General features: G+C 41.5%; 1 protein-coding gene across 1 annotated transcript in view; it reads left to right on the plus strand.

Moving 5' to 3' along the window:
- The first annotated feature begins 2,303 nt into the window (after positions 1-2,303).
- Positions 2,304-27,567, plus strand: part of Ptpn22 (protein tyrosine phosphatase non-receptor type 22) — a 66,239-nt gene continuing 40,975 nt past the window's right edge. Inside the window, exons 1-7 of the mRNA XM_045138796.1 lie at positions 2,304-2,390; positions 20,924-21,032; positions 21,269-21,345; positions 21,463-21,558; positions 23,057-23,095; positions 26,417-26,488; positions 26,592-26,651. Of these exons, the coding sequence (XP_044994731.1) occupies positions 2,304-2,390; positions 20,924-21,032; positions 21,269-21,345; positions 21,463-21,558; positions 23,057-23,095; positions 26,417-26,488; positions 26,592-26,651 (540 nt within the window). The remainder of the gene's footprint in view (positions 2,391-20,923; positions 21,033-21,268; positions 21,346-21,462; positions 21,559-23,056; positions 23,096-26,416; positions 26,489-26,591; positions 26,652-27,567) is intronic.

Raw genomic sequence — 27,567 nt, forward strand, 5'->3', positions numbered from 1 at the left:
TTGAATAATGCAAAACCAGAAAGGATTGCTAATATCTTAAATAGAGGAAGTCTAAGCAACATAGTTCCCAATTTTCTTACTTGAGACTAATCTTGTTAACACTGCTCATTGAACTGTCTTCAATGATCATCTGGGGGGTTGTCACACTGAACTAGATCTTGGATGAATTTGTACCCATTGAGGATTTATGCAAGCACAGCTGAGGAAGCTTTCCCTAGAACAATCTCCCAGAGCCAAGATGCCATAAACAGAGGGTGGCTTCCTAAAACATTGGTTGTAAAGTAAAAATGTCTTAATGTCATCTCTAGAAATAGTTCTCAGGCTTTCTTTTCTCTTTTTCTCTTCCTCTTTCTTCTCTCTCTCTCTCTTTCTTTTCAATATAGGATCTCACTGTAGCTCAGGCTGACCTGGAATTCACTATGTAGACTTAGTGTGGCCTCGAACTCACTGTGATCCTCCTACCTCTGCCTCCCTAGTGCTGGGATTAAAGACATGCATCACCACTCCTGGCTCTTTCTTTCCTTCCTTCCTTCCTTCCTTCCTTCCTTCTTTCCTTCCTTCCTTCCTTCTTTCTTTCTTTTTCTTTTCCTTCCTTCCTTCTTTCTTTCTTTTTCTTTTCCTTCCTTCCTTCCTTCCTTCCTTCCTTCCTTCCTTCCTTCCTTCCTTCCTTCCTTTCCTCTCTCCCTCTTTCTTTCTTTTTTTCTTATCTCCCTTTCCCTCCATCCTTCCTTCCTTCTTTTTCTTCTTTCTTTTTTTACTTTGTTGTCTAAGCCACCTCATGCTCCTAGGATAATTCTCTTGTGAATGGTAATCCTTATGAATAGCTGGAATTCCACCATGCGCTATTCTCTTCAGACTTTCTGACCTTGACAGTATACTGCTGTCAGCAAGTTAGTTGATTTTACTTTCTTTTTGTTCCTTCACTATTGACCGGGCAGTGCATTCTGGAGGTACTGTGCTAACTACCCATCAGGTACTCACGATCCTATACAGTGCTCAGTGTTCATATTCAGAACCTGTGTAAAGCTCAAAAACTTGCTGGGGATTTGCAAAAGGCACAGAAATCAATAATTCACTTTATGGAGGTCAGCATATTGCCCCCTCCTATAATCCCTGGGAGAGGCAGACTATTAGAAGCAGTTGAGCAGTTGACTTTGTTTCATCTGAAAGAGAACCTGTTAGTATATATGGCAAACTTAAAAGTTCTGAATCAGAGACTGGAGAGATGGCTTAGTGGTTAAAAGCATTTGCATGCAAAGCCTGACAGCTTGAGTTCAATTCCCCAGTACCTATGTAAAGCCACATACACAAAGTGGCACATGTGACTGGAATTCATTTGCAGTGGCAGAAGGCTGTGATATGTTCATGGATACTCATATATATATATATATATATATATATATATATATATATATATATATGCTTCTCAGTGTGTTTATTTTAATTCTTTTTAAAAAATTTTTATTAGCATTTCCATGACAAATATTTTTAATATATTTTATTTATTTATTTGAGAGAGAGAGAAAGAGGGAGGGAAGGAGAGAGAGAGAGAGAGAAAATGGGTGAGCCAGGGCCTCTAGACACTGCAAACGAACAACAGATGCATGCGCCCCCTTGTGCATCTGGCTTATGTGGGTCCTGGGGAATCAAACCGGGATCCTTTGGCTTTGCAGGCAAACACTTTAAGCACTAAATATCTCTTCAGCCCCTCAAGTATTTTTTAAAAGTTCTGAATAAACAATGAACAGAATCTTGCCATTGGTAATGTTGACAAGAAACTTTTGGGAGAACAGTACAGGTATAAGACATGCAACAAGTGTCTATCTCCTTTTCTACAGAAGTCATTTGGGAAACAGGGCAACAGGTGTCAAAGACGAATTTCTGCTCATGGGGAAATGTGGAGAGGCAAAACTCATCCATTAAAGCTGTAATTCTGCCCTTTTCTCTGAGAAGCAAAGAGAAAGACGAATGTTGCTTAAAGGTGACTGAGTGGAATAGTCTTCAGCAGACCACATTTTATGTTCTGGTTAGCCTCTTGTTTGTTAAAATTTGAACCTTAACCAAGTTCCTTTGTTGAGAAGGAAGGCGCTAGGGCCCTGGAGGGAGGAGATGGCTTTGTTGTGTGACCACAGAGGCTGGTTTTGTACTAATTTCCTCTAGGGCTTGTGATGAAGTCAGTAAACCGCAGCCTGCAGGGTGCTGTGCTCAGGAGGCACAGTGGCTTCTTGGTGGCATCTCAGCCATGACATACATTTGATATGCTCTCTCAACCTGCTCACCAACGGTTTCTCTTGCCCTGCATCATGGACCAAAGAGAAATTCTGCAGCAGCTACTGGAAAAGATCCAGAAGAAGAAAATTAACAATGAAGAGTTTGTCAATGAGTTTCTGGTGAGTCCTCTGTGTGATGCTCTTGGCCAGTCATATACAGTATTGAATTGCCTTTTATGATACAAATGTAGACCAAATTGCTCTAGGAAAAAAGTGACTATCAGAATGTGGAGGGGAAAAGAGAGGGGGAAACAACCAAAAATATAGTCTCTAAGTTGTGTGTATTTTAGGTATTTTCTCAATATATATATATATATATATATATATATATATATATATATATAATTTATTTATTTATTTATTTATATTTTTTTTGGGTTTTTTTTGGTTTTTTGAGGTAGAGTCTCATTCTAGCCCAGGCTGACCTGGAACTCACTATGTAGTCTCAGGGTGGACTTGAACTCATGGCGATCCTCCTACCTCTGCCTCCCAAGTGCTGGGATTAAAGGCTAGAGCCACCATGCCCCGAAAGAATACTCATTTTTACGATTTACTATTCTTTATGGTTGTCTGGGAATCTTGTAGGTGTGTGAACTCTAGATATGTAACCACTAATGTCCATTGAGCATTATGATTTATGCTTCAAATTACTAACTTTAATCAATACTAAGAAAAAAGATAAATTTTCTTTCATGTAACATTTTTATACTTGGATGATAGGTTTTTGAAGAGCACCAAAAATGCCACTTTTTTCTCTCTGAAAAAAAAATAAAAAATAAAGCAAGAGTATTTGCAATGATTTCTTTGACATCTATGGCTTGCAGACGTGACCGGTTGGGGCAGGGAGCAGAGAGAAATGAGAGGTGTGGGAAGAAGCTTGGGTGCAAGGCAGCCTCGGGTCAGGTGACCCTGCAAGTGTGCTGGAAGCCGAGTAGACTGCATTCACCCTCCTAACCTAGCTCATCTGATGCACAGGGGTCCGACGTGCCTGCCATGTGCTCTGAAGTGGTCCTAGCTCGTGTTTCAGACCTATAAGAATGTTAAACCTCAACTTTCCGCTGTGAAGTGGGAAAAACCAAGAGAACTGACTTTATCATCAACCAAATTATCAAGTGTTTAACATAGTCCTTATTGTCCCCAAATCTATTTTCTAACGTTCAAAATGGGGATAATAATGATCATGACAAGCCAGGCATGGTGGTACATACCTTTAATCCCAGCACTCAGGGGAAGAGGTAAGAGGACTGCTGTGAATTCAAGGCCACCCTGAGACTACACAGTGAATTCCAGGCCAGCCTGGCTAGACTGAGACCCTACCTCAAAATAAATAGGGATTGGAGAGATGACTTAGCAGGTAAGGCATTTGCCTGCAAAGCCTAAGGACCCAGGTTCTGATTTCCAGGTCCCATGTAAGCCAGATGTGCAAGATAGCACATGCGTGTGGAGTTCGTTTGCAGTGGCTAGAGGCCCTGGCACGCCCATCCTCTCTTTCTCTGTCTGTCTCAAATAAAAATAAATTTTAAAAATAGTGATCATTACATATTAATAATAATAGTTAAATGTGAGCCAGGTACCATAGTACATGCTGTAATCTCCGCCACTTGGAAGGACGAGTGGGATGGATCATGGGTTTGAGCCTCAGCCTGGGCAACTTAGAAGATCTCAACTCAAAAACAAACAAACAAAAAGTCATTCAGTAATATTTGTAAAGCACTTATACTATGTACCAAATTCGGCCCTTGTTACTAAAGACACAGCAATGAACAAAAATCATTACCCTCTAGAGCTAACATTCTGGTAACAAATAGATGTGAAAACACACGATGAAGTCTTCAGTGATAAGATTCTATGATTAAAGTGATTAGAAATAATAATAGGCTATAGTATATAAGCTCAACTTTGATGCTATGATGTCAGCTCAACTTGATTCATATTCTGGTGTCATAAAAAATGTGATTGTACTATCACTGGTCGGGCAGCCTAAACCCTCTGGATGAAGTTACCTAGAGGAGGTAAGGAGAAAATCCAGGTCCCAGTGTCTGCTTAGATGCATACTTGCCTTTGGACTTTGTTTCCAAGTCAAATTCATCAAAGGCTTAAAGGTCAAAGAATAGCTGGAAAGCTACAAGACTGCCATTCAGCCTTTCTCACCTTGGCTGTGTTTTAAAAAATAGACTGTATTTCTAATATTTTTAATATTTTACTTTATTTATTTATTATAGTCAGAAAGAGAGAGAGGGAAGGAGGGCATAAAGGAAGGAAAGATGGATGGATGGAGAGAATGGGTGTGTCAGGCCCTCTAGCCACTGCAAATGAACTCCAGGTGCATGGGCTAACATGTGCACCTGGCTTATGTGGGTTCTGGGGACTTGAACCTGGTCCATAGTTTTGTAGGCAAGCACCTTAACCTCTAAGCCATCTCTCTGGCCCTATTTATAATATGTTATTCTTAAAAGCCAGGTACGGTGGCACATGCCTTTAATCCCAGCACTCAGGAGGCAGAGGTAGGAGGATCACCATGAGTTTGAGGTTACCCTGAGACTACATAGTGAATTCCAGGTCAGCCTGGGCCAGAATGAGACCCGACCTCAAAAAAAAATGTTATTCAGTCTAGCTCAGGTCATTATAATCTCACATCATTATAATCTCTCATTAAATTTTGGCAGCTACCTCCTAATTCCTCTGCTTCTAGCCCTGCTCCACCTTCAATTAATTTTCTGTTAAACACTCAAGTGATTTCATAATACACTTGAGAACTTTTTATCATTAGTATTTTTAGTAGTTTGTAGTTGTGAACTATAACATATTTAGAAAAGTACATAAAACATGTGAGTGTAATTATAAAGCAACCATCCCCACACCAATCAGGAAAAAAAGACAGAGTATTGTCTACTCCAAAACACCACTATCAAGCTAGGCATGGTGGTGCACGCCTTTAATCCCAGCACTTGGGTGGCAGAGGTAGGAGGATCTCAGTGACTTTGAGGCCAGCGTAAGACTATATACTGGATTCCAGGTCAGCCTGGCCTAGAGTGAGAACCTACCTCGAAAAAACAAACAAAAGGGCTGGAGAGATGTCTTAGTGGTTAAAGCGCTTGACTGCAAAGCCAAAGGACCCAGGTTCAGTTCCCCAGGACCCACATAAGCCAGATGCACAAGGTGGCATATGTGTCTGGAATTTGATTGCAGTGGCTGAAGGCCCTGGCATGCCCATTCTCTCTATCTGCCTCTCTTTCTCAAATAAAAATAAATAAAAATTTAAAAAGAGAAAAACAAAAAAGTCCACTATCTATCCTTCCTCAGAAGGCCTCTCTGGCCTATTCCACCCCACCCTGCCAAGACTAATCAATTGTCCTGACTTTATATTAATCATTTCTGTACTTTTCCAGCTCCTGATTTGAAGAACCTTGTTTCTGGGTGGTGATAAAGTGGAATCTCACTATTCACTGACTCATGTCCTCCAGTGGAAAAACAGAATCTAACCCTTAGCCCCACCTCAAGATTTAGCTGAGACACCAGAGAAACACTATGGGGAAATGGAGTATGGGTTATAGAACTAGATTGCTGGCTTGGACAACAAAATACTACCATTAAACAGAAGAGTTTTCCACTTAGTCATGACCCCGGTCCACCTTAAGCCCTTAATGTATTCTCCCAGGATTTGACTGAAAGAACCAAATAAGCAATGGCTGAGTACATTCATACCCATATTCCTACACTGGCTTGATGTGTATCTATTCCACTAACTTACAGAGGGTTCTTATCTGCTTTTGAAATATATGCAAGTAAAATCATGTCAGATGTTTTAGGTGTTATTTATTCATAAAACTAATTATTTGTTGCACTTGGATTTTTTCAACATCATTGCATTGGTGGTGCATGCCTTTAATCCCAGCACTTGGGAGGCAGAGGTAGGAGGATCACTGTGAGTTCAAGGCCACCACTGCATAGTGAATTCTAGGTCAGCCTGGTCTAGAGCAAGACCATACCTCGAAAAACAAAAACAACAACAAATCATTTCATGAATTCTGCCAAGACCCAATAGGCATATATATTTTTTAAATTTACTTACTTATTCATTCATTCATCTATGAGGAGAGAGAGAGAGAGAGAGAATGGAACTGCCAGTACTTCTTGCTGCAAATGAACTCTAGATGCATGTACCATTTTGTGCATCTAGCTTTACATGGTACTAGGGAACTGAATCTAGGCTGGCAGGCTTTACAAGCAAGCACCTTTACCCCGCTGAGCCATCTCCCCAGCCCAATAGACACAGTTTCTGTTGAGCTTATAGAGTACAATAGAAGAGGTAAAGTTGTTGCTCAGGTTGGCACTGCTTGTTCTAAGTGACCACAGAGCAATTCTCAGTCTGCTGCTCTTTGAGATGCAGTTTTATTACTATTTCCACTGGCTTACCGTGACACACAAGTAATTCGCCAGCAATCAAGATGCCAGTTTATGTTTTCTTATTTTTTATTTTATTATTTGAGAGAGAGAAAGAGGTATATAGAGAATGGGTGCACCAGGGCCTTCATTTGCTGCAAACAAATTCACATGCACCACCTTGTGCATCTGGCTTACACGGGTCCTGGGGAATTGAACCTAGGTCCTTTGGCTTTACAGGCAAGCACCTTAACCACTAAGCCATCTCTCCAGCCCCAGTTTATGGTTTTTAATTTTTTTTTTTAATCAGAGAGAGAATGAGAGAAAGAATTAATGAGCCAAGGCTTCCAGCCACTGTAATCAAATTCCAGACTCATGTGCCACCTGGTGTGATTGCATCACATTGTGTGTCTGGCTTACATTGGACCTGGAGAGTCAAACTTGAGTCCTTAGGCTTTTCAGGCAAGCACCTTAACCACTAAGCAATCTCTCCAGCTCCCAGTTTATGTGTTCTTTTTTCATTTCGTTTTGTTTTGTTTTTGAGATAGAGTTTCACTCTGGCTCAGGCTGACCTGGAATTCACTATGTAGTCTCAGGGTGGCCTTGAACTCACAGTGATCCTCCTACCTCTGCCTCCCGAGGGCTGAAATTAAGGTGTGTGCCATCATGCCTGGCCCCAGTTTATGTTTTTATTTAATGTTTCTGTATGCATGTGTAGTGTGTGTGTGTGTGTGTGTGTGTGTGTGTGTGTGTGCGCGCATGCATCGCCATGCATGCATGTGGCTTTGTGTGAGGGCCAGAAGTCAACATTGGTGTCTTCCTCAGTTCTTCACCTTATTTTTTGTTGCTCTCTATCTTCTTATTATTAATATATATATATATATATATATATATATATTTTTTTTTTTTTTTTTTTTTGGTAGGGTTTCACTATAGTCTAGGCTGACCTGGAATTCATTATGTATTATCAGAGTGGCCTTGAACTCATGGTGATCCTCCTACCGTTGTCTCCCAAGTGCTGGAATTAAAGGAGTGTGCCTCCATGCCTGGCCCTCCACCTTGTTTTTAAAAAATATTTTATTTATTTGTGAGCAGTGAAGGAGAGAGGGAATAGGCACTAGGACCTCTTGCCACTGCAAATGAACTTCAGATCCATGCACCACTTCTTGCATCTGGCCATACATGGGTACTAGGGAACTGAACCCATCAGGCATCAGACTTTGCAAGCAAGCACCTTTATCTACTGAGCTATATCTCCAGACCCCACTTTATTTATTTATTTACTTATTTATTTTCAAATAATTTATTTCTATTTATTTATTTGCAAGTAGAGAGAGAGATAGAGAAGAGAGACAGACAGAGAAAGAATAGGCATGCTAGGGCCTCCAGCCACTGCAAATGAACTCCAGACACATGTACCCTTTGTGCATCTGGCTTACATGGGCCATGGGAAATTGAACCTGGGTCCTGTGGATTGGCAGGCAAACACCTTAATGGCTAAGCCATCTCTCCAGCCTCTACTTATTTATTTTTTCAACACAAGCTCTATTGCTAAACCTAGAACATATTTTGCTCCGATGATTTCAATTGGCTTTGGCTTCCATGTAGGTAGTTAACACACTTAGAAAGGAAGTTACACCAGCCTGGATGTATGTACATATAGAGCACATTTGATTACTGAAATAGATTTAGTTAAAGAATGGCACAAGAGCTTAGTCATTTTGTCCAACCTTTTAAAATTTGGTCATTCTGTGGTAGCATAAGCCATATCAGAGGCATAGAAAGTAGGCATATAGCCTTTAAATATCTAATGGTTATAAATATAGGCAGAATCTGTGATCAGTCTTGAAAACAATACAAATCTAAACTAATTAATTTAACCTAGAAACTGTTAGAAAAAGGATAAAGTCTTAACACCTGCATTTGAAAACATCTTTGATTAGTCCAGATACCTGTGTGGGTACCAACTACCCAGGGAACATTGGAAACAGAACTACAGAGTTTGAAATTATTTTTCTCAGATGAGGACCGTTGTTTGAGCATGAGGTTGTACCCTAAAGTAGGGAATATGTCTTAAGAGTTAATTTTGTTATAAGCATTGGACTTGTGATGCCAGAAATGAGACAATTACTTTACATACAACAGAGCAGAATATGGTCTTTGTTGAGCCATAACAGCTAAGCTCAATACAACCCTTGACAAATCTGTTTTGAAAGAGAAAACACCATTTGAAAACCAATGTGTTTAGCTTAATTTTGATAGCAATTAATCTTGGGTACCATAGAAATTTGTATTAACATGAAACAACTTTATGTTTTACCCATGACTTAAAACTGACAAAGCTTAGGCAAGGTATCCCAATATATTTTATCTAACAGGAAGATGAAAGTTATTATTATTGAAATTAAATCATTTAAACCTAAGTGATTAAACCTAGTGATGATCATTCAATAGAATTAGAAAAAAAATAGAAGCTACCTTTAAAGTCACAATGTCATTAGGTATGAGTAGCTCAACTTTGGAAATTAAACCCTTATACATGAACCTTTAAGACTTGGTTTCTCCAATAGTTAAAACCTTGATGAATAGAGGAAACCAATTTACTGAGAATCTTAAGCCAGTTTTTATTACCCTTAAACCATAATAAACTAGGATCAGTGAGCTGTTAATGAGTGAGTCCTTAACCATAAGACTCAGTTTCTCTGACTAAAACCTTGGCATCAGGTACATATTTTAGATTTTATCCAATTAAATGCCCTTCCCTGAGCAACTTTCATGATGTCCTGGTGACATCTACATTTTTTCCTTTTTCTCCCTCTCTAGTCCCCCCCCTTTTTTTTTCTTGGCTTCCTGATTATAATAAAACAGAAGTTGTTACCTGGAGCAACTGTTTTAAAGTTCTTATCTGGTTTGGTTACCAATTTTTGTAATTTCTTACAAATATCAGATGTTGTCTGAGTTAATAATTTATAAGAATTTCCTCCTCTGTGGTGTCTGGAGTTACATTACTATGTTTTCTAATTGTCTCTGGAGAGAAGCAATGGACAATTCCTATTCTTCCTGTATTATCCAAATGAGCCCAGTTTTGAAGGAGACAGGCTTAGCAGAGACTTTTGGGCTTTCTTGGAAGCTGATTGTCCCAACTGAAATGAAGTAGAGGAAAGTGAAAAAGAAGCATCTAGAGCTAGGTTATGCCCAATCTGGCTCACAACTTCTCAAAGAAGGGGGGCATTCCTCCAACCAGATCTGGAAGAGGAAATTAGGGCTTTACAGGAGTTGATTCCTCATCCAAATTTCCCTCTTTTCTCCCCAGTCAAACAGGGACATATATGAGGTCTGTGTGTCTCTGGGAGCAAGGAAGGTGCAGGAGAGGACACCGTGCTTGTCCTCCTGGACCGCTCCCAGCCCCCAGCACCTCCAGTACGCGCCAGCCCTGCGCATGGCTTACATCACGGCACATAAGCAGTGCCATTGGCAGGACAGGCCCACGTGTGAAGACTTCCATCCACATTTGCTCCTGTCTTGACAGCCTAAGCGCCCTTCTGGGGAAAGGGGTTTCCTGGTACCGCTTTTCCTTCTCCGCTCTGTGGGAGCTTGGGATATGGGTCCCCCCATTTGTAAATATTTCAGAATGGTCTAGGGAATAAAGGTTATTATTTTAAAGGTAATCTTTGGTTTTATTACCTTATATATAGGGATCTACCCTTTGTTACTATGAGAGAGAGAGTGTCAGGGTTTCTAGCCACTGCAAACAAACTTAAGACACATGTGCCCTCATGTGTATCTGGTTTATGTGGGTGCTGGGGAATCGAAACTAGGTCCTTAGGCTTCCCAGGCAAGCACCTTAACTGCTAAGCTGTCACTTACTTGTTGTCTTTTTATCATATTTGTTCATACCCTGATATGCATTTTAGGTAAGTCTGGTGTTTGTCTTATGTAAGAAGTTTATAACCTGATCAAGTACCTTGATTCAGTTTACCTATTTGACCTTTTTGTCTAGTGAGAAATCTCATTTGATAGAGGTGGCTTTAGGTGTTCAAAAGAGAGGAACTACAAAGAGAACCAAAGTTATATGCTGTTTGTCATTCCTTTTTCTTATCAGAAACAATTGGCCATTTTGTCTTTGGACAACATCTTGGGGACACATGGCTTAAACTTGTATAGGGTCTGAGATAAATGGGGCACCATCCCTTTCTCCAAATTCCAGCTTGCCATGACTTTCAACAGTGAGCAAGGGCAGAAGGAAATGACAGAACAGGAGCTAAGCATCCTGACATTCCTTGTCTTACTCTGAACTTGTTTGTTTTTTTAAAATACTTTTTATCATTTATTTATTTATTTATTTATTTGAGAGAGACAGAAAGAGAGAGAGAGAGAGAATGGGCACCCCAGGGCTTCCAGCCACTGCAAATGAACTCCAGACGCATGCACCCCCTTGTGCATCTGGCTAACATGTGTTCTGGGGAATCGAGCTTCGAACTGGGGTCCTTAGCTTCAGGCAAGTGCTTAGCTACTAAGCCATCTCTCTATTCCTGAGGTTGGTTGTTTTGATCTAGGAAATTTATTTCACCCATTTGTAATACATAAGGTGATTGGGTCTTGTCTATGCTTAACTTGGTTAGACCTGCAAAGAATATGAATTACAGCTGTGCTCATGACTTTGTGACCCACGTAGTATAGGGCATCACCTGTGTCTACTGTTAGCTGAATTCCCATTAAGTCTATGTTGCTATATAAACTTCTTTTTTTTTTAATTTTTATTAACATTTTTCATGATTATAAAATATATCCCATGGTAATTCCCTCCCTCCCCACCCCCACACTTTCCCATTTGAAATTCCATTCTCCATCATATTACCTCTCCATTACAATCATTGTAATTACATATATACAATATCAACCTATTAAGTATCCTCCTCCCTTCCTTTCTCTTCCCTTTATGTCTCCTTTTTACCTTACTGGCCTCTGCTACTAAGTATTTTCATTCTCACGCAGAAGCCCAATGCTATATAAACTTCTATGTTTAGCCTGAAAATTAGCTTCCTGTTCCTTATAAAAGGAAATTAATTTTTAGGCAAAATTTGGTCTTTTTAGATCTCCTATACCCTTTCTGCATTCACACACCTTCACCCACATACTTTAACATTCAGAGCAGGAGTCGGAGCTCTATGCTTCACCCCCACAGGTAGTCATGTGTCTTGTGACACCCTGGCTTGTAATGGGAAAAAAAATCCCAGAAGACATTCAGCTCAGGGGTCTTTGGCTCTGGAACTTCCATGTGGCCATGAGGTCCCTCCCCCTCAGCTCAGCAGAACCAGTTCCCAAGCCTTGGGGTCTAAGCGCAACGTGCCATCTCTTTTCAAAAGTTGTCACCTTGGGCTGGAAAGATGGCTTAGCGGTTAAGCGCTTGCCTGTGAAGCCTAAGAACCCCGGTTCGAGGCTCGGTTCCCCAGGTCCCACATTAGCCAGATGCACAAGGGGGCGCACGCGTCTGGAGTTCGTTTGCAGAGGCTGGAAGCCCTGGCGCGCCCATTCTCTCTCTCTCCCTCTATCTGTCTTTCTCTCTGTGTCTGTCGCTCTCAAGTAAATAAATAAATAAATAAATAAAATTTTAAAAAAAGTTGTCACCTTTATAAAAGAGCCCCACCTGGTTTTAAACCAGTTTGGCCTCAGGTGATAGCACATTTCAATAGGGCTCCAATCCCAGCAGGGTGGAACAGGCCAGGCTAAGAAGCCATGGCAGAGTTAAAAGAACAAAATTCAAAGCATAAATTGGGTTTTTGTTACTCACATAAACTGCTGAAGGATTAAAGGATCTGGAGTACCCATGGAACCTATGGGAGCAGCAGTTAGAGCATGCCAGCAGCTCACAGAAGTGAAGTGGGAAAACCAATTAAAAATGTGGCTATTTGGGCTAAAGGGATGGCTTAGTGGTTAAGTGCTTGCCTGTGAAGTCTAAGGACCCCAGTTTGAGGCTTGATGAATCAGGACCCACGTTAGCCAGATGCACAAGGGGGCGCACGCGTCTGGAGTTTGTTTGCAGTGGCTGGAGGCCCTGGCGCGCCCATTCGCTCTCTCTCTCTGCCTCTTTGTCTGTCGTTCTCAAATAAATAAAAATAAAATATATTTTAAAAAAAAGAATACAAGGGTCAAGTTTTTAAAAAATGTGGCTATTTGTATAAAATTCATTTTCAAGACATCTTAGTGGGTCCTCTATTATTTAACAGGGAAATTGAAGTTTGGGGGTGCTTTCTGGAACCCCAAGCCCTGAGTTCATATCCTGAAAACTACCCAAAGAATTGGCAATTCCAGATTCAAGAGAATAATTTTTTAAAAGAATTTTAAAATATTTTATTATTTATTTATATATTTGAGAGAAGGAACGAAGCAGACAGAGAGAGAGAGAGAGAGAATGGGCGTGCCAGAGCTTCCAGCCATTGCAAACGAACTCCAGACACGTGTGCCACCTTGTGCATCTGGCTTATGTGGGTCCTGGGTAATCGAACAGAGGTCCTTTAGCCTTGCAGGCAAACTCCGTAACTGCTAAGCCATCTCCAGCCCACCGCAGAGAATAATTTTTAAAATACCACATTTTATTTAGATTTTACCAAGGAATGTGGAAAGGGGAAGGCTTAGAGGTAAGGGGAGATAAAGTGGAGAGAAGATGGGCTGGAGAGATGGCTTAGCAGTTAAGCACTTGCCTGTGAAGCCTAAGGACCCTGGTTCGAGGCTGGATTCCCCAGAACCCACGTTAACCAGGTGCACAAGGAGACACACGTGTCTGGAGTTTGTTTGCAGTGGCTGGAAGCCCTGGCATGCCGATTCTCTCTCTCTCTCTCTCTCTCTCTCTCTCTCTCTCTCAATCTAACTGCCTCTTTCTCTCTCTGTCACTCTCAAATAAATAAATAAAAATAAACAAAAAAATAAAAAAAAATAAAAGAAAGTGGAGAGAAGAGAAGTACACCACATGGAGCCCAAAAGCCCAGGTGGGCCACGTGTAGCTCAGGAGTCCGTGTGACCAGATGGATCTGGGAAGAAAGCGTGGAAAGAAAAGAGAAAAGAAAGTTCAAGGAGGTCCTGTCATGCAGGGAGCTGGAGGGGAGAAAGAACACATGCGGAGAGTAAGGGCTAGAGAGACCTCCTGGCTGGACCTAGGCCTCGCCAGCCCAGGCCAGGCAGAAGAAAAAACTCACCCACAGCTGGAAGTTCCCAAGTAATCAGAGAGTGAGAGAGGCTTCTGTTTTTCAAGAGAGGGAAAACAACTGTCAACAAAGTTGAAGTTTCCATTGACTGTTAATGTTGTCTACTTAGGAAAGACAGTCAAGGAATCTACCTATAGTCAGAAGTGCTTAATCAGTACGAGGGTTTTAGTGGACTCAAAATGATGTTTCAATGTCTCTATCTCTTTTTTTTTTTTTTAATTTTTATTTATTTATTTGAGAGCGACAGACACAGAGAGAAAGACAGATAGAGGGAGAGAGAGAGAATGGGCGTGCCAGGGCTTCCAGCCTCTGCAAACGAACTCCAGACGTGTGCGCCCCCTTGTGCATCTGGCTAACGTGGGACCTGGGGAATCGAGCCTCGAACCGGGGTCCTTATGCTTCACAGGCAAGCGCTTAACCGCTAAGCCATCTCTCCAGCCCTTTTTTTTTTTTAATTTTTTCTATCTCTTTTAAATATTTTTTAAAATTTATTTGAGAGTGACAGACAGAGAGAGAATGGGCATGCAAGGGCCTCCAGCTACTGCAAATGAACTCCAGATGCATGTGCCACCTTATACATCTGGCTTATGTGGGTCCTGGGGAATCGAGCCTCGAACTGGGGTCCTTAGGCTTCACAGGCAAGTGCTTAACCGCTAAGCCATCTCTCAAGCCCCTCTTTTAAATATTTTTATTTATTTATTTGAGAGAGAGGCAGATAGAGAGAATGGGCACACCAGGGCCTTCAGCCACTGCAAACAAACTCCAGACGCATGCGCCACCTTGTTCATCTGGCTTAACGTGAGTACTGAGGAATCAAACTTGGGTCCTTAAGCTGCAAGCACCTTAATTGCTAAGCCATCTCTCCAGCCCCAATGTCTTCATCTCATTCAGACTTTAGACTGGTGACCAATATTCTTTTCTGAACAGTAATAGGGACTCAGAGACAAACGTATTCTTCCAAATTGAATAAGGATCATCCTTTTCCATTGCCAAGTCATTAACAAATAGGTAACAATTTACCACGGACCATGTCTCCTGTCCATTTTGACTAATTACTGCAGCTGATTTGGGTATTATGACCTACATTTCAGCCAGTGTATCTCAGATGAATCAGGCCGTGCTTGTGTGTCATGAGCAGGTCATGTGGTAATGGCACATGCTTATATTAAAAACTCCTAAGAATGCTTGTTTTCCACATCACAGGCAATTGAAACATCTTCATTTGCAAAGTATGCTCAAAAGGACAAACTGGGTCTTGAGAGATGGCTTAGAGGTTAAGGTGCTTGCCGGCAAAGCCAAAAGACCCAGGTTCAACTCCCCAGGGCCCATATAAGCCAGATGCACAAGGTGGTACATGCGTCTGGAGTTCATTTTCAGTGGCTGGAGGCCCTGATGCACCCATTCTCTCTCCCTGCCTCTTTCTCTCTCTTCCCCCTTCTCTTTTTCAAATAAATAAACAAAAATAAAATATTTTAAAAAATGACAAACTGTATATGAAAAATGAGAGCAACCAGGTATGGTAGCACATGTCTTTAATGCCAGCACCCAGGAGGCAGAGGCAAGAGGATTGCTATGAATTCAAGGCCAGCCTGGGACTACAAAGTGAGTTCCACATCAGAGTATGCCACCGCGACTGGCTTCTTTTTACTTTTAAAAATGCTCTAGGGCTGGAGAGATGGCTTAGCGGTTAAGCGCTTGCCTGTGAAGCCTAAGGACCCCGGTTCGAGGCTCGGTTCCCCAGGTCCCACGTTAGCCAGATGCACAAGGGGGCGCACGCGTCTGGAGTTCGTTTGCAGAGGCTGGAAGCCCTGGCACGCCCATTCTCTCTCTCTTCCTCTATCTGTCTTTCTCTCTGTGTCTGTCGTTCTCAAATAAATAAATAAAAAATTAAAAAAAAAAATAAAAATGCTCTAGAGGGGGCTGGAGAGATGGCTTAGCGGTTAAACTCTTGCCTGTGAAGCCTAAGGACCCCAGTTCGAGGCTCGATTCCCCAGGACCCATGTTAGCCAGATGCACAAGGGGGTGCAAGCATCTGGAGTTCGTTTGCAGTGGCTGGAAGCCCTGGCGCACCCATTCCCTTTCTATCTGTCTCTTTCTTTCCCTCTCTCTCTGTCACTCTCAAATAAAGAAATAAAAAAAAAAAATGCTCTAGAGGGTTGGAGAGATGGCTTAGTGATTAAGGTGCTCGCCTGCAAAGCCAAAAGACCCAGGTTCAATTCCCCAGGGCCACATAAGCCAGGTGCACAAGGTGGCACATGCGCCTGGAGTTTGTTTGCAGTGGCTGAAGGCTCTGTGAGAATGAAGGCCTCTTTCAGCAGTCAGACTGTTGACATTCCTGGAAATGTCAGCATTTCTCTGAAGGGAATGGATAGTTCCCATGAAGGATACCAAAGAAACCCTCCCAAGGAATGCTAGTCACATCAAGTGAAGAACTATCTCCTTGGAAAAAGAAAAAGCTCCAGCTGACAAACGGTGGAGACAGAGCTAGACACTTTTGGTCCTATCTGGAGTCATGGACAGAATGCAATCAAGGCTGCTAAGCTGGGCTTGCTTACCTAGTTAGGTCTGTGTGTGCTCATCAACTCCATTATCCAAGAGAATGGCCTCTTGTTGAAATCTGAGCCATTTCTCCAGTCCTCAAATATGTTCTCCATTAGACAGTTTTAACGCATTTCTTATAATTTCCTCATATTTTATGTATCATTTTGTTTATTTGAGGTAGGGTTTCGCTCTAGCTCAGACGGACCTGGAATTCACTATGCAGTCTCAGGGTGGCCTCGAACTCACAGTAGTTCTCCTACCTCTGCCTTCCAAGTGCTGGGATTAAAGGTGTATACCATCACACCTGGCTTAATGTTAAAATTCTTAATTTACTCCCCAAATTTGGCTATTGGGATTAGAACAGAAGTTCCAACAGTTTCTAAAATGACCCTAAATATACTTTTGCATTAAAAAAATAAATATATATTTATTTATTTGAGAAAGGTGGGAAGAGAGAGAGAGAGAATGGGTGAGCCAGGGCATCCAGCCACTGCAGACAAACTCCAGATGCATGTGCCCCCCCTTGAGCATCTGGCTTATGTGGGTCCTGGGAATGGAATGGAGGTCCTTTGGCTTAGCAGTTAAGGCTTAGCAGTTGCAGGCAAATGCCCTAAGTGATAAGCCATCTCTCCAGCCCCACTTTTGTTACTTTTTGTTTTGATGTAGGGTTTCACTCTAGCCCAGGCTGACCTGGAATTCACTATGTACTCTCAGGCTGGCCCTGACCTCACAGCAATCCTCCTACCTCTGCTTCCCAAGTGCTGGGGTTAAAGGAATGTGCCTCCATTTAATTAGTGTACAAATTTGCTTTCATCTTTAATAAATGATAAATTATATGTATATCAGAAACTTGTTTTGAAATATATTTCACTATAATTTATTATCAGTAAATAATTGAATGATAGACCTATATATCTATATATCTGGGTTCATATTAAAATTTCTCAGGCAGGAGAGTTGTGGTGGAAAAAGTATAAAAGGATGTCCTGTTCTTTACAATAACAAGGTTTCAAGACAAAGATATTGTGGTCTTGTCATTTTTTTTTTCCTGAGGTAGGGTCTCAGTCTAGAATTGGCTGACCTGGTAATTACCTTGTAGTCACAGGGTAGCCTCAAACTCACGTCAATCCTCCTAGTTCTATATCCCAAGTGCTGGGATTAAAGGTGTGCACCACCACACCCAGCCTTGTCATTTCTACATGAAAGATGCTTTGGGGCTAGAGAGATGGCTTAGCCGTTAAGGCACTTGACTATGAAGCCTAAGGACCCAGGTGCAGTCCCCAGTACCCACATAAGCCAGATGCACAAGGTAGCACATGCTTCCAAAGTTTATTTGCAGTGGCTAGAGGCCCTGGTGTGCCCATTCTGTCTCTCTCACTCTATCTGCCTCTTTTTTTCTCTCTCAAATATATAAATAGATAAAAAGTCTTTAACAATGCTTTAGGAGACTGGACAGTTGGCTCATTGAGTAAACAAAGTGCTTGCCATTCAAGTATGAGGACCTGAGTTTGAATCTCCAGCACCTGTGTGTAAAAAGCATCATGGCACATGCGTGTAATCCCAACGCTGAGGATCCATGGGGCTGCCCAGCTAACTTATCTGACCAAACCAGTGAGTGCCAGGTTCAGTGAGAGACCCTGTCTCAAAATCATGAAAAGAGCAGACAAGGAAAGCACTGATACTGAACTCAGGCCTCCACCTGCACACTCACACATGTGCACAGGTACCCAGACACATACAGGTGTACTACACACATGCATATGTTGAAAGAGAGAGAGAGAAGCTGGGCATGGTGGCACACGCCTTTAATCACAGCACTCGGGAGGCAGAGGTAAGAGGATCACCATGAGTTCGAGGCCAACCTGAGACTCCATAGTGAATTCCAGGTCAGCCTGGGCTAGAGTGACAACCTACCTCAAAAAAAAAAAAAAAAAAAAAAGAGAGAGAGAGAGAGAGAGAAATGCTTTAGAACTGAAATGTTTGACATTTTGATACAGTATTTAAGCTCCCTTTTCACTTTGGAAAAAAAATATGAACTGAAGTAGAGATGAATGAAATTCCGTAGCTTTCCTGTTGACATCAAGCAGAAGCTGTCAGGAAAGTGAATCATACTGTTAGCATCTGCATATTGGGTGGAGCATGTGGTTTGCTTTCAGAAAATATTTGGTTTGTTAAATATTCACCAGTTTCAGATTTAACTATCTGTGGCTCAGATGCAGTAGGTGTGATCTTTTCACTTCTCCAAAGTCACTGAACTCTGCTGTCCGTATGTCCTGTCCTTAGAGCACTTAGCCCCAGAGGATTATAAAAAGGGTTTGTGTAGAATGTTTGGAAAGTGGAAAAGGAAAGCTCTCTAGACATAGATTCCTACCTCTTTTCCTTCTTTTATCTTTAGTATTTATTTGTGTGAGAGAGAGAGAGAGAGAGAGAGAGAGAGAGAGAGAGAGAGAGAGAGAGAGAAAGAATGAGTGTGCAGGACCTCTAGCCACCATAAACAAACTCCAGACACATGTGTCACCTTGTACATCTGGCTTAGTGGGTCCTGAGTAGTCAAACTTAGGTCCTTTGGCTTTGCAGGCAAGTGCCTTAACCACTAAGCCATGTCTCCAGCCCCCACCTCCTTCCTTCCTTCCTTCCTTCCTTCCTTCCTTTCTTTCTTTCTTTCTTTCTTTCTTTCTTTCTTTCTTTCTTTCTTTCTTTCTTTCTTTCTTTCTTTCTCTTTCCTTTTTTCTTTCTTCCTTCCCTCCCTCCCTCCCTCCCTCCCTCCCTCCCTCCCTCCCTCCCTCCCTCCTTTCTTTCTTTCTTTCTTTCTTTCTTTCTTTCTTTCTTTCTTTCTTTCTTTCTTTCTTTTGGTTTTTCACTTTAGCCCAGGCATATCAGGAATTCACTATGCAGTCTCAGGGTGACCTCAAACACACTGTGATCCTCCTATCTCTGCCTCCTGAGAGCTGGGATTAAAGGTGTGTGCCACTATCCCTGGCTTCTTTTTATTTTATTTTATTTATTTATTTTACATTTTTAGTGTATCTTTTATTTATTGATTGATTGGTTGACTAGTTTTTCAAGATACGGTCTTGCTCTAGGCCAAGATGACCTGGAATTGGCTATGTAGTCTCAGGATAGCCTTGAACTCATGGCAGTTCTACCTCTGCCTCTCAAAAGCAGGGATTAAAGGCATGTGCCACCATGCCTGGCTCATTTTAAGTATACTCATAATAATCCAAGCCCAACTGCCACTAGCTTGGAGCAGCCAGCTGTGGACTTTCAGAGAGCTTGTCCACCCTAACTTTTGTCAAAAGAAGTTTCAATACATAATAAACCTTGCATGTCTTACAGATTTGTAAAAGTATCAACAGTGAAATTTCTGTTGAATTGTTTAACTGAAGACACCATGAATAGGTGCAAACAAGCTCTCTGAGAAGCTATAAAGTTACTGGGGGAAAATCCCAGTGCCAGAGGCAGGCTATCTCTCTATGATTTTAGCCAGAGTTTCCCCTGAGACTTCCCAAACCAATAATGTTTGTTGCTGATGACTGCATACCAAAACAAAGTAGTATGTCCTTAAGTCCTTACTGATTAATATACCACACACTTTGGATTCATGACACAGAAGAATCATGTTGAACCTGGGTTTGGATATTTTCTCCACAGTGTGGCTTCTGTACCAGAAGGCATTGGGCAGGCTGCTAAAGGTTGAATGCCACCAACAGATTTGCTCAGCTATAGACCCTACTTGCTAGCAACATGACACTAGCAACATGCCAGGCAAAATTACAACAAACTGCTTTATGAGTGGGGTTAAGGCCTGATCCCTGGCGTCTTTATTTTTAATTATTTTTAAAATATATTTTATTTATTTAGTTTAGAGAGGGGGTCGCAGATAGAGAGAGAATGTGTTTGCCAGGACCTCTAGCCATTGCAAATGAACTCCAGATGCATGCTCCACCTTGTGCATCTGGCTTACATAGGTTCTGGGGAATCGAACCTGGGTATTTAGGCTTCACAAGTAAGTGCTGTAACCACTAAGTAATCTCTCCAGCCTTTTATTTATTTATTTTTAAGTTTATTTAATTTTTAATTATTTAAGAGAGAAAGAGACAGAAAAAGGTAGAGAATGGGCAGGCCAGGGCCTTCAGCTACTGCAGATGAACTCCAGATGCATGTGCCACCTTGTGCATCTGGCTTATGTGGCTACTAGGGAATCGAACTTGGGTCTTTTGGCTTTGCAGGCAGGCAAGCACCTTAACTGCTAAGCCATCTCTCCAGCCCCAGCCCATTATTTTTATTTACATGAGAGAGAGACAGAGAGAGAGAGAGAGAGAGAGAGAATGGCTGGGTCAGGGCCTTCAGCCACTGCAAATGAACTCCAGATGCATGCTCCACCTTGTGCACCTGGCTTACATAGGTTATGGGAATCAAACCTGGGTCCTTAGGTTTCATAGGCAAGCGCCTTAACTGCTAAGCCATCGCTCTAGCCCACTACCCCCTTTCTTTATGAAACTAATTATTCTTGGAATTTTATTACAGAAGCTGAAAAGGCAATCCACCAACTATAAGGCAGACAAGACATATCCTACAACTGTGGCCCAGAGGCCCAAGAATATCAAGAAAAACAGATATAAGGATATTTTGCCCTGTAAGTTCCATTTCTATCTGGAGACTTGAACTTCCTCCCCATTTCCTCATTTCCTTTTTTACCAAGTGTTCCTAATTTTGGAACATGGCATTGACATGTTAGATTGTACTATTTATGACTGCAAAAGAGCATTCATTTGTTCGCTTACTTGCCAAACACTGTGTTCTTAGCACCTGACATGCCCTCCTTGTAAGCCTTCTTAATGACACTATTTCTTTTCTTCCTTTTCATTATAGATGACCATAGCCTGGTCAAACTGTCTCTGATAACTTCTGATGAAGATTCCAGCTATATCAATGCCAACTTTATTAAGGTACATGGAGAAGATATAAAAGCATTCTGAGAACCTAACAAAAGGGATGGGAAGGACTAAGTGAAAAGACGTGAGAACTATCTGCAGTCACCTCATGTTATTTCTGCTCTCTTGTAGGGAGTTTATGGACCCAGGGCTTATATTGCCACCCAGGGTCCTTTATCAACAACTCTCCTGGACTTTTGGAGGATGATTTGGGAACATGGTGTCCTGGTATGTGCACACTCCCTTCTAACACTTCACTGTCTAGTTCTTAAGGACAAAGAGGATGTATGGATGTGACTGAAGTTTCCCATCTATTTAAACCAGTGTTTGGGGGCTGGAGAGATGGCTTAGTGGTTAATGCGTTTGCCTGAAAAGCCAAAGGAACCCAGTTCAGCTCTCCAGGACTCACGTAAGCCAGGTGCATAAGGTGGCACCTGCATCTGGAGTTCGTCTACAATAGCTAGAGGCCCTGGCATGCCCATTCTTTCCCTTTCTCTCTCTCTCTCTGCCTCTTTCTCTCTCACAAATAAACAAGTAAATAAATATATATTTAAAAAAGAAAAAATGCTGGAGAGGTGGCTTAGTGGTTAAGTGCTTGCCCGTGAAGCCTAAGGACCTCGGTTCAAAGCTCAATTACCCACAACCCACGTTAGCCAGATGCACAAGGGGGCACATGTGTCTGGAGTTCGTTTGCAGTGACTGGAGGCCCTGGCATGCCCATTCTCTCTCTCGTTCTGTCTGCCTCTCTCTCTCTCTGTCTGTTGCTCTCAAATAAATAAATAAAAATAAGCAAAAAAATATTTAAAAATAAAATAAAGAAACTGTGGACACAACCAATTTCCTTAAAAAAACCCACGATTTTCTTGTTGCTTGGTGAAATTTCAGGGTACAGATATCTTTCATCAATATTGTAATGTCATTCTTGTTCAAGGAAATAAAAGTTCACACCTGACAGGATCTTTTGCTAACACAAGTTTACTGATTTGAATAGAGAAAGGGGAAGTGGTAGCAGAAAGAAGGAAGAGCAAGAACAACATTTTATAAGTCATCAGGATTTCTTTTGGGGTTATAAAGCAAAACAAAACAGAAAACCAAGCCAGGCATCGTGGTGCATGCCTTTAATCCCAGCACTCGGGAGGCAGAGGTAGGAGGATCACTGTGAGTTCGAGGCCACCCTGAGACTACATAGTGAATTCCAGGTCAGCCTGGACCAGAGTGAAACCCTACCTTGAAAAACCAAAACCAAAAACAACAACAACAACAAAAATAAAAATAAAAAACCAGAAAACTGGGTGTGGTGGTATACACCTTTAATCCAAAGACTTGCAAGGCTGAGGTAGGAGGATCAATGTGAGTTCAAGACCACCCTGAGACTACATAGTGAATTCCAGGTCAGCCTGGGCTAGAGTGAAGCCCTACCTCAAAAACCAAAACCCCCAAACCAAAAACAAAAATAAAACAAAGAACCCACAGAAAAGCATAGGCTGGAGAGATGGCTGAGCAGTTAAAGGCACTTGCTTGCAAGACCTGACAGCCCTTGTTTGATTACCCAGCATCAAACTAAAGTCAGTGGTGCATGCATCTGGAGTTCATTTTCAGAGGCAAGAAGCCTGACGCCTCCAACCTCTCTCTCTCTCTCCTTGCCAATAAATAAAACCGATGTTAACACGTTCTGACTGGAACTCATGTAGAAGCTGACTGCACTGGCTCTGTTTCCTCCCTGCAGATTATTGTTATGGCGTGTATGGAGTTTGAAATGGGAAAGGTGAGTTACTGAGTTGCTCTTTGCTTCCTGTTGTCCTGATGGTAGAGAAGAACAAGGGAAAATTGGCAGCAGGACCTTTCTTAACTGTGCCTAGATGCAGAGCATATCTTCTCAGTTTTCTGTTTGGGAATGTCACATAACCCTCAGGGTGTTCTCACCTCTAAGAACACCATTTCTACCCTTGTCCAGTATATTTTCTGCTATTTTAAAAAGGAATATATGCCAGGTGTGGTGGTGCATGCCTTTAATCCTAGCACTAGGGAGACAGAGGTAGAAGAATAGTTGAGAGTTCAAGGCCACCCTGAGACTACCTGGTGAATTCCAGGTCAGCCTGGGGCTTTGGCAAGACCCTACCTCAAAAAACAAACAGGGCTAGAGCAATGGCTTACCAGTTTAAGGCACTTGCCTGTGAAGCCTAAGGACCCATGTTCTCCAGATCCCAGGTAAGACAGACATACAAGGTGATGCAAGGTCACACATGTGCACAAGATGACACACATATCTGGAGTTCAATTGCAGCCATTAGAGGCCTGGAATGCCAATTCTTTCTCTCTCATAAAAATGTGGCAAAAATCCCAAACAAACAAAACCCCCACCATTTTAAAATGAGATTGATTAGTTTACAATTATGGAAGCTCAAAGGCACTCCTACATCAGCTCAGCTGTGATGAGGTATCATAATGTTAGGGGTAGGTATTGGAGGAAGAGCTCACAAAACTATATTTCTTAAGGGTACTACTCCCCTTTTTACTTTATATTAATCAGTTGGCTACTCTATTTCTGTACTGTCCAAAGTGCATTCATTCTCTAGGCACATGTACCTGCTAAATATTTGACATGACCTTCATAACTGAAGAACTCAATTGTTTTTTTAAATTTTTATTTATTTATTTGCAATATTTATTTATTTATTCTCTTTCTAGAGATAAAGAAAAGAGAGACAGAGAGAGTGGGTGCACCAGGGCTTCTACCCACTACAAATGAACTTCAGATGCATACACCACCTGGTGTATCTGGCTTTATATGGGTACTGGGGAATCAAACCTGGATCATTAGGCTTTGCAAGCAAGCGCCTTAACTGTTGTGCCATCTCTCCAGCCCTCAATTGTTTTATTTTAATTATTTAATCTAAAAACAAGTCCTCAGGCTGTAGAGATGGCTTAACGGTTAAGGCATTTGCCTGCAAAACCAAAGGATGCTTGTTTGATTCTCCAGGACCCACGTAAGCCGGATGCACAAGGGGGCACATGTATCTGGAGTTCGTTTGCAGTGGCTGGAGGACCTGGCATGCCCATTCCTTCTCCCTCTCCCTCCCCTTCTCTCTCTCAGATAAATAAATAAAATATATTTTAACAATAAAAATGAATCCTCAATTCAGCTACAGAATTTTTTTTCAATTTTAATTTAATTTAATTTTTTTCTTTTCACAATTTTTATAAACATTTTCCATGATTATAAAAAATATCCCATAGCAATACCCTCCCTCCCCCCCGCCTTGCAGCTACAGAAAATTTTAAGTCTGCTTGGAACAACCTGGGTATGTGAGACTTTTCAAAAGTAATATTTAAAATAAATTTATTTTATGTATTTAAGAGAGAAAAAGAGGGAGGGAGGGAAGGAGAGAGAGAGAGAGAAAGAGGGAGAGAGAGGGAGAGAGAGAATGGCCATGCCAGGGCTTTCAGCCACTGAAAACAAACTCCAGATATATGTGCCACCTTGTGCATCTGGCTTACATAGATCCTGGAGAATCAAACCTGGATCATTTGGCTTTGCAAGCAAGTTCCTTAACCACTAAGCCATCTCTCCAGCCCCCAAAATGAATTTTATTTAATCTAAATTAAAAGAAAATATTTACATGAAAATTTAATATCCTAATTGAGTGACATGTATAACATACAAACAGAATTTGAAGATTTAGTAAAAAAATTAAATATCTTCTATTACATATTATTATATGTTGACATATTTTAGTATATTGGGCTAAAATATATTATATATATATATATATATATATATATTTTTTTTTTTATATATATATAACTTGATTTCACCTGTGCTTATTTTTATTTTCGTTCTTTTGGTTTTTTGAGGTAGGGTCTTGCTCTATCCCAGGCTGACCTGGAATTCACTATGTAGTCTAGTGATGGCCTCAAACTCACCATGATCCTCCTACCCCTGCCTCCTGAGTATTGGGATTAAAGGAATGCATTACCATGCCTGGGTGTTTTTTAAATATTTATTCATTTATGAAAGAGAGAAAGGCAGATAGAGAACAAGAGAGAGAGAATATGAACACACCAAGGCTTCTAGCCACTGCAAACCAACTCCAGATGCATGCACCACCTTGTGCATCTGGCTTTACATGGGTACTGGGGAAATTGAACCTGGGTCCTTTGGCTTTGCAGGCAAGTGCCTCAACTACTAAGCCATTTCTCTAGCCCATGCCTGGCTATTTTTAAATTTTTTTTGTTATTTATTTATTTATTTGAGAGTGACAGACAGAGAGAGAAAGAGGCAGATAGATAGAGAATGGGCACGCCAGGGCCTCTAGCCACTGCAAAGGAACTCCAGATGCGTATGCTCTTTGTGCATCTGGCTAACGTGGGTCCTGGAGAATTGAGCCTCGAACCCAGGTCCTTAGGCTTCACAGGCAAGCGCTTAACCACTAAGCCATCTCTCCAGCCCTGCCTGGCTAGTTTTTAACCTTGGTTATTGGAAAATTTAAAATTAAACATGTGGCTCACATTTTATATTTATAGTGGCATCACTGTTCTAATCTACTGTTTCCATTCTGAATTGTGAATTCTAACCAAAATTAAGGAAATCTGGCATTCTCATATTTAGTGTGGCTGTTGTAGTAAACATGATTTCTCTCAGGACTTTTGAAATACAGAAAATAAGTCAAGGATCTCTATTTCTACTTCTTCAGACTTCTAGGAAGTCTGTGGTCTGTACATCCTTCAGTGTTTGTCTTTTCATCCTTCAGTGATTCCAAACCATGATGGAGTTGAGGCCTGAGGGGAGTTGAAGTCACAACCTGAGGTGAACAGGATATAGAGCTGCTTCTGAATGAAGGCGTGGGTTTTATTTTTTAAAAAGATTAGAATATACTGAGGGAAGCCAGGTGTGGTGGCGCACGCCTTTAATCCCAGCACTGTGGAGGCAAAGGTAGGAGGATTGCCATGAGTTCAAAACTACCCTGAGAATACATGGTGAATTCCAGGTCAGCCTCCACCAGAACAAGACCCTACCTCAACCCATTTTATATATATATATATACATACATGGAAGGAAATCATTACTTTTTGTTTTGTGCAACAGAAAAAGTGTGAGCGCTACTGGGTGGAGGCTGGAGAGACGCAGCTGCACCTTGGCCCATTCTCCATATCCTGGGTAAGTGTGATGTGTGCCCCCATTATGGCTGGGCAATACCTCCAAGATCTACTTTTTAGAGATCTTGTCTTTGAAATTGCTAATATTTTAATCTTCTCTTTAGGAATCTGAGAATAAGAAATCAGATTATATAATCAGGACGTTGAAAGTCAAGTTCAACAATGTAAGTACAGAATGGTAATGACAATCCTCAAAAGCCTGCTGAGATAGGGCAGGGACGTATAAGACTCAGCTGAGCTTAAGACTACAGGGAGTGATGGACCTTTGGTGTACTGCATAATTCTCTATATTCACAAGAGACTTCTGGCACAATCCATGCTCCCCAATCTATTTCATACCTGGCATACATTTAAAAATGTTACGATTGAGATAGATGTGGTGGTATATATCTTTGATCCCAGCATTCAGAAGGCTGAGGTTGGAGGATTGCCATGAGTTGAGGCCAGCCTGGCCAACAGAGTGAGTTCCAGGTTATTTAGGGTTAGAGTGAGACACTGTCTCAAGAAAACAAAAAATGGGCTGGAGAGATGGCTTAGCGGTTAAGCGCTTGCCTGTGAAGCCTAAGGACCCCGGTTCGAGGCTCAGTTCCCCAGGTCCCACGTTAGCCAGATGCACAAGGGGGCGCTCGCATCTGGAGTTCGTTTGCAGGGGCTGGAGGCCCTGGCGTGCCCATTCTTTCTCTATCTCTCTCTTTCTCTCTCTCTGTGCCTTTCTCTCTCCGTCTGTCACTCTCAAACAAAAAATACACAACATTTAAAAAAAAAAGAAAACAAAAAATGATAGCACTGGTAGAGTAAATGGCAGAACAGGGACTAGAGACTAGGAGCTAGCCTGAAAGCTAACACTGCCTTAGGCTCTGCCCTCCCTTTCTACATAGCACATCTGTGATCCATGTGACACACAGTATTTGGGGAAGATTTGGGTGATGCGCCACCTCTTGTGCATGGGGCAGTTGGAGATTAGACAATATTAAGTGATCTCATAACACTTGTGATTATTCTAACAAGGTAACTAGTTATCTATAATCTCTACAGAAGAAGGTAGAATAAATTGCAAAGAAAAAGAGACAATTTAATAAA

The sequence above is a fragment of the Jaculus jaculus genome, chromosome 19, assembly GCF_020740685.1.
Source record: "Jaculus jaculus isolate mJacJac1 chromosome 19, mJacJac1.mat.Y.cur, whole genome shotgun sequence".
Lineage (NCBI taxonomy): Eukaryota > Metazoa > Chordata > Mammalia > Rodentia > Dipodidae > Jaculus > Jaculus jaculus.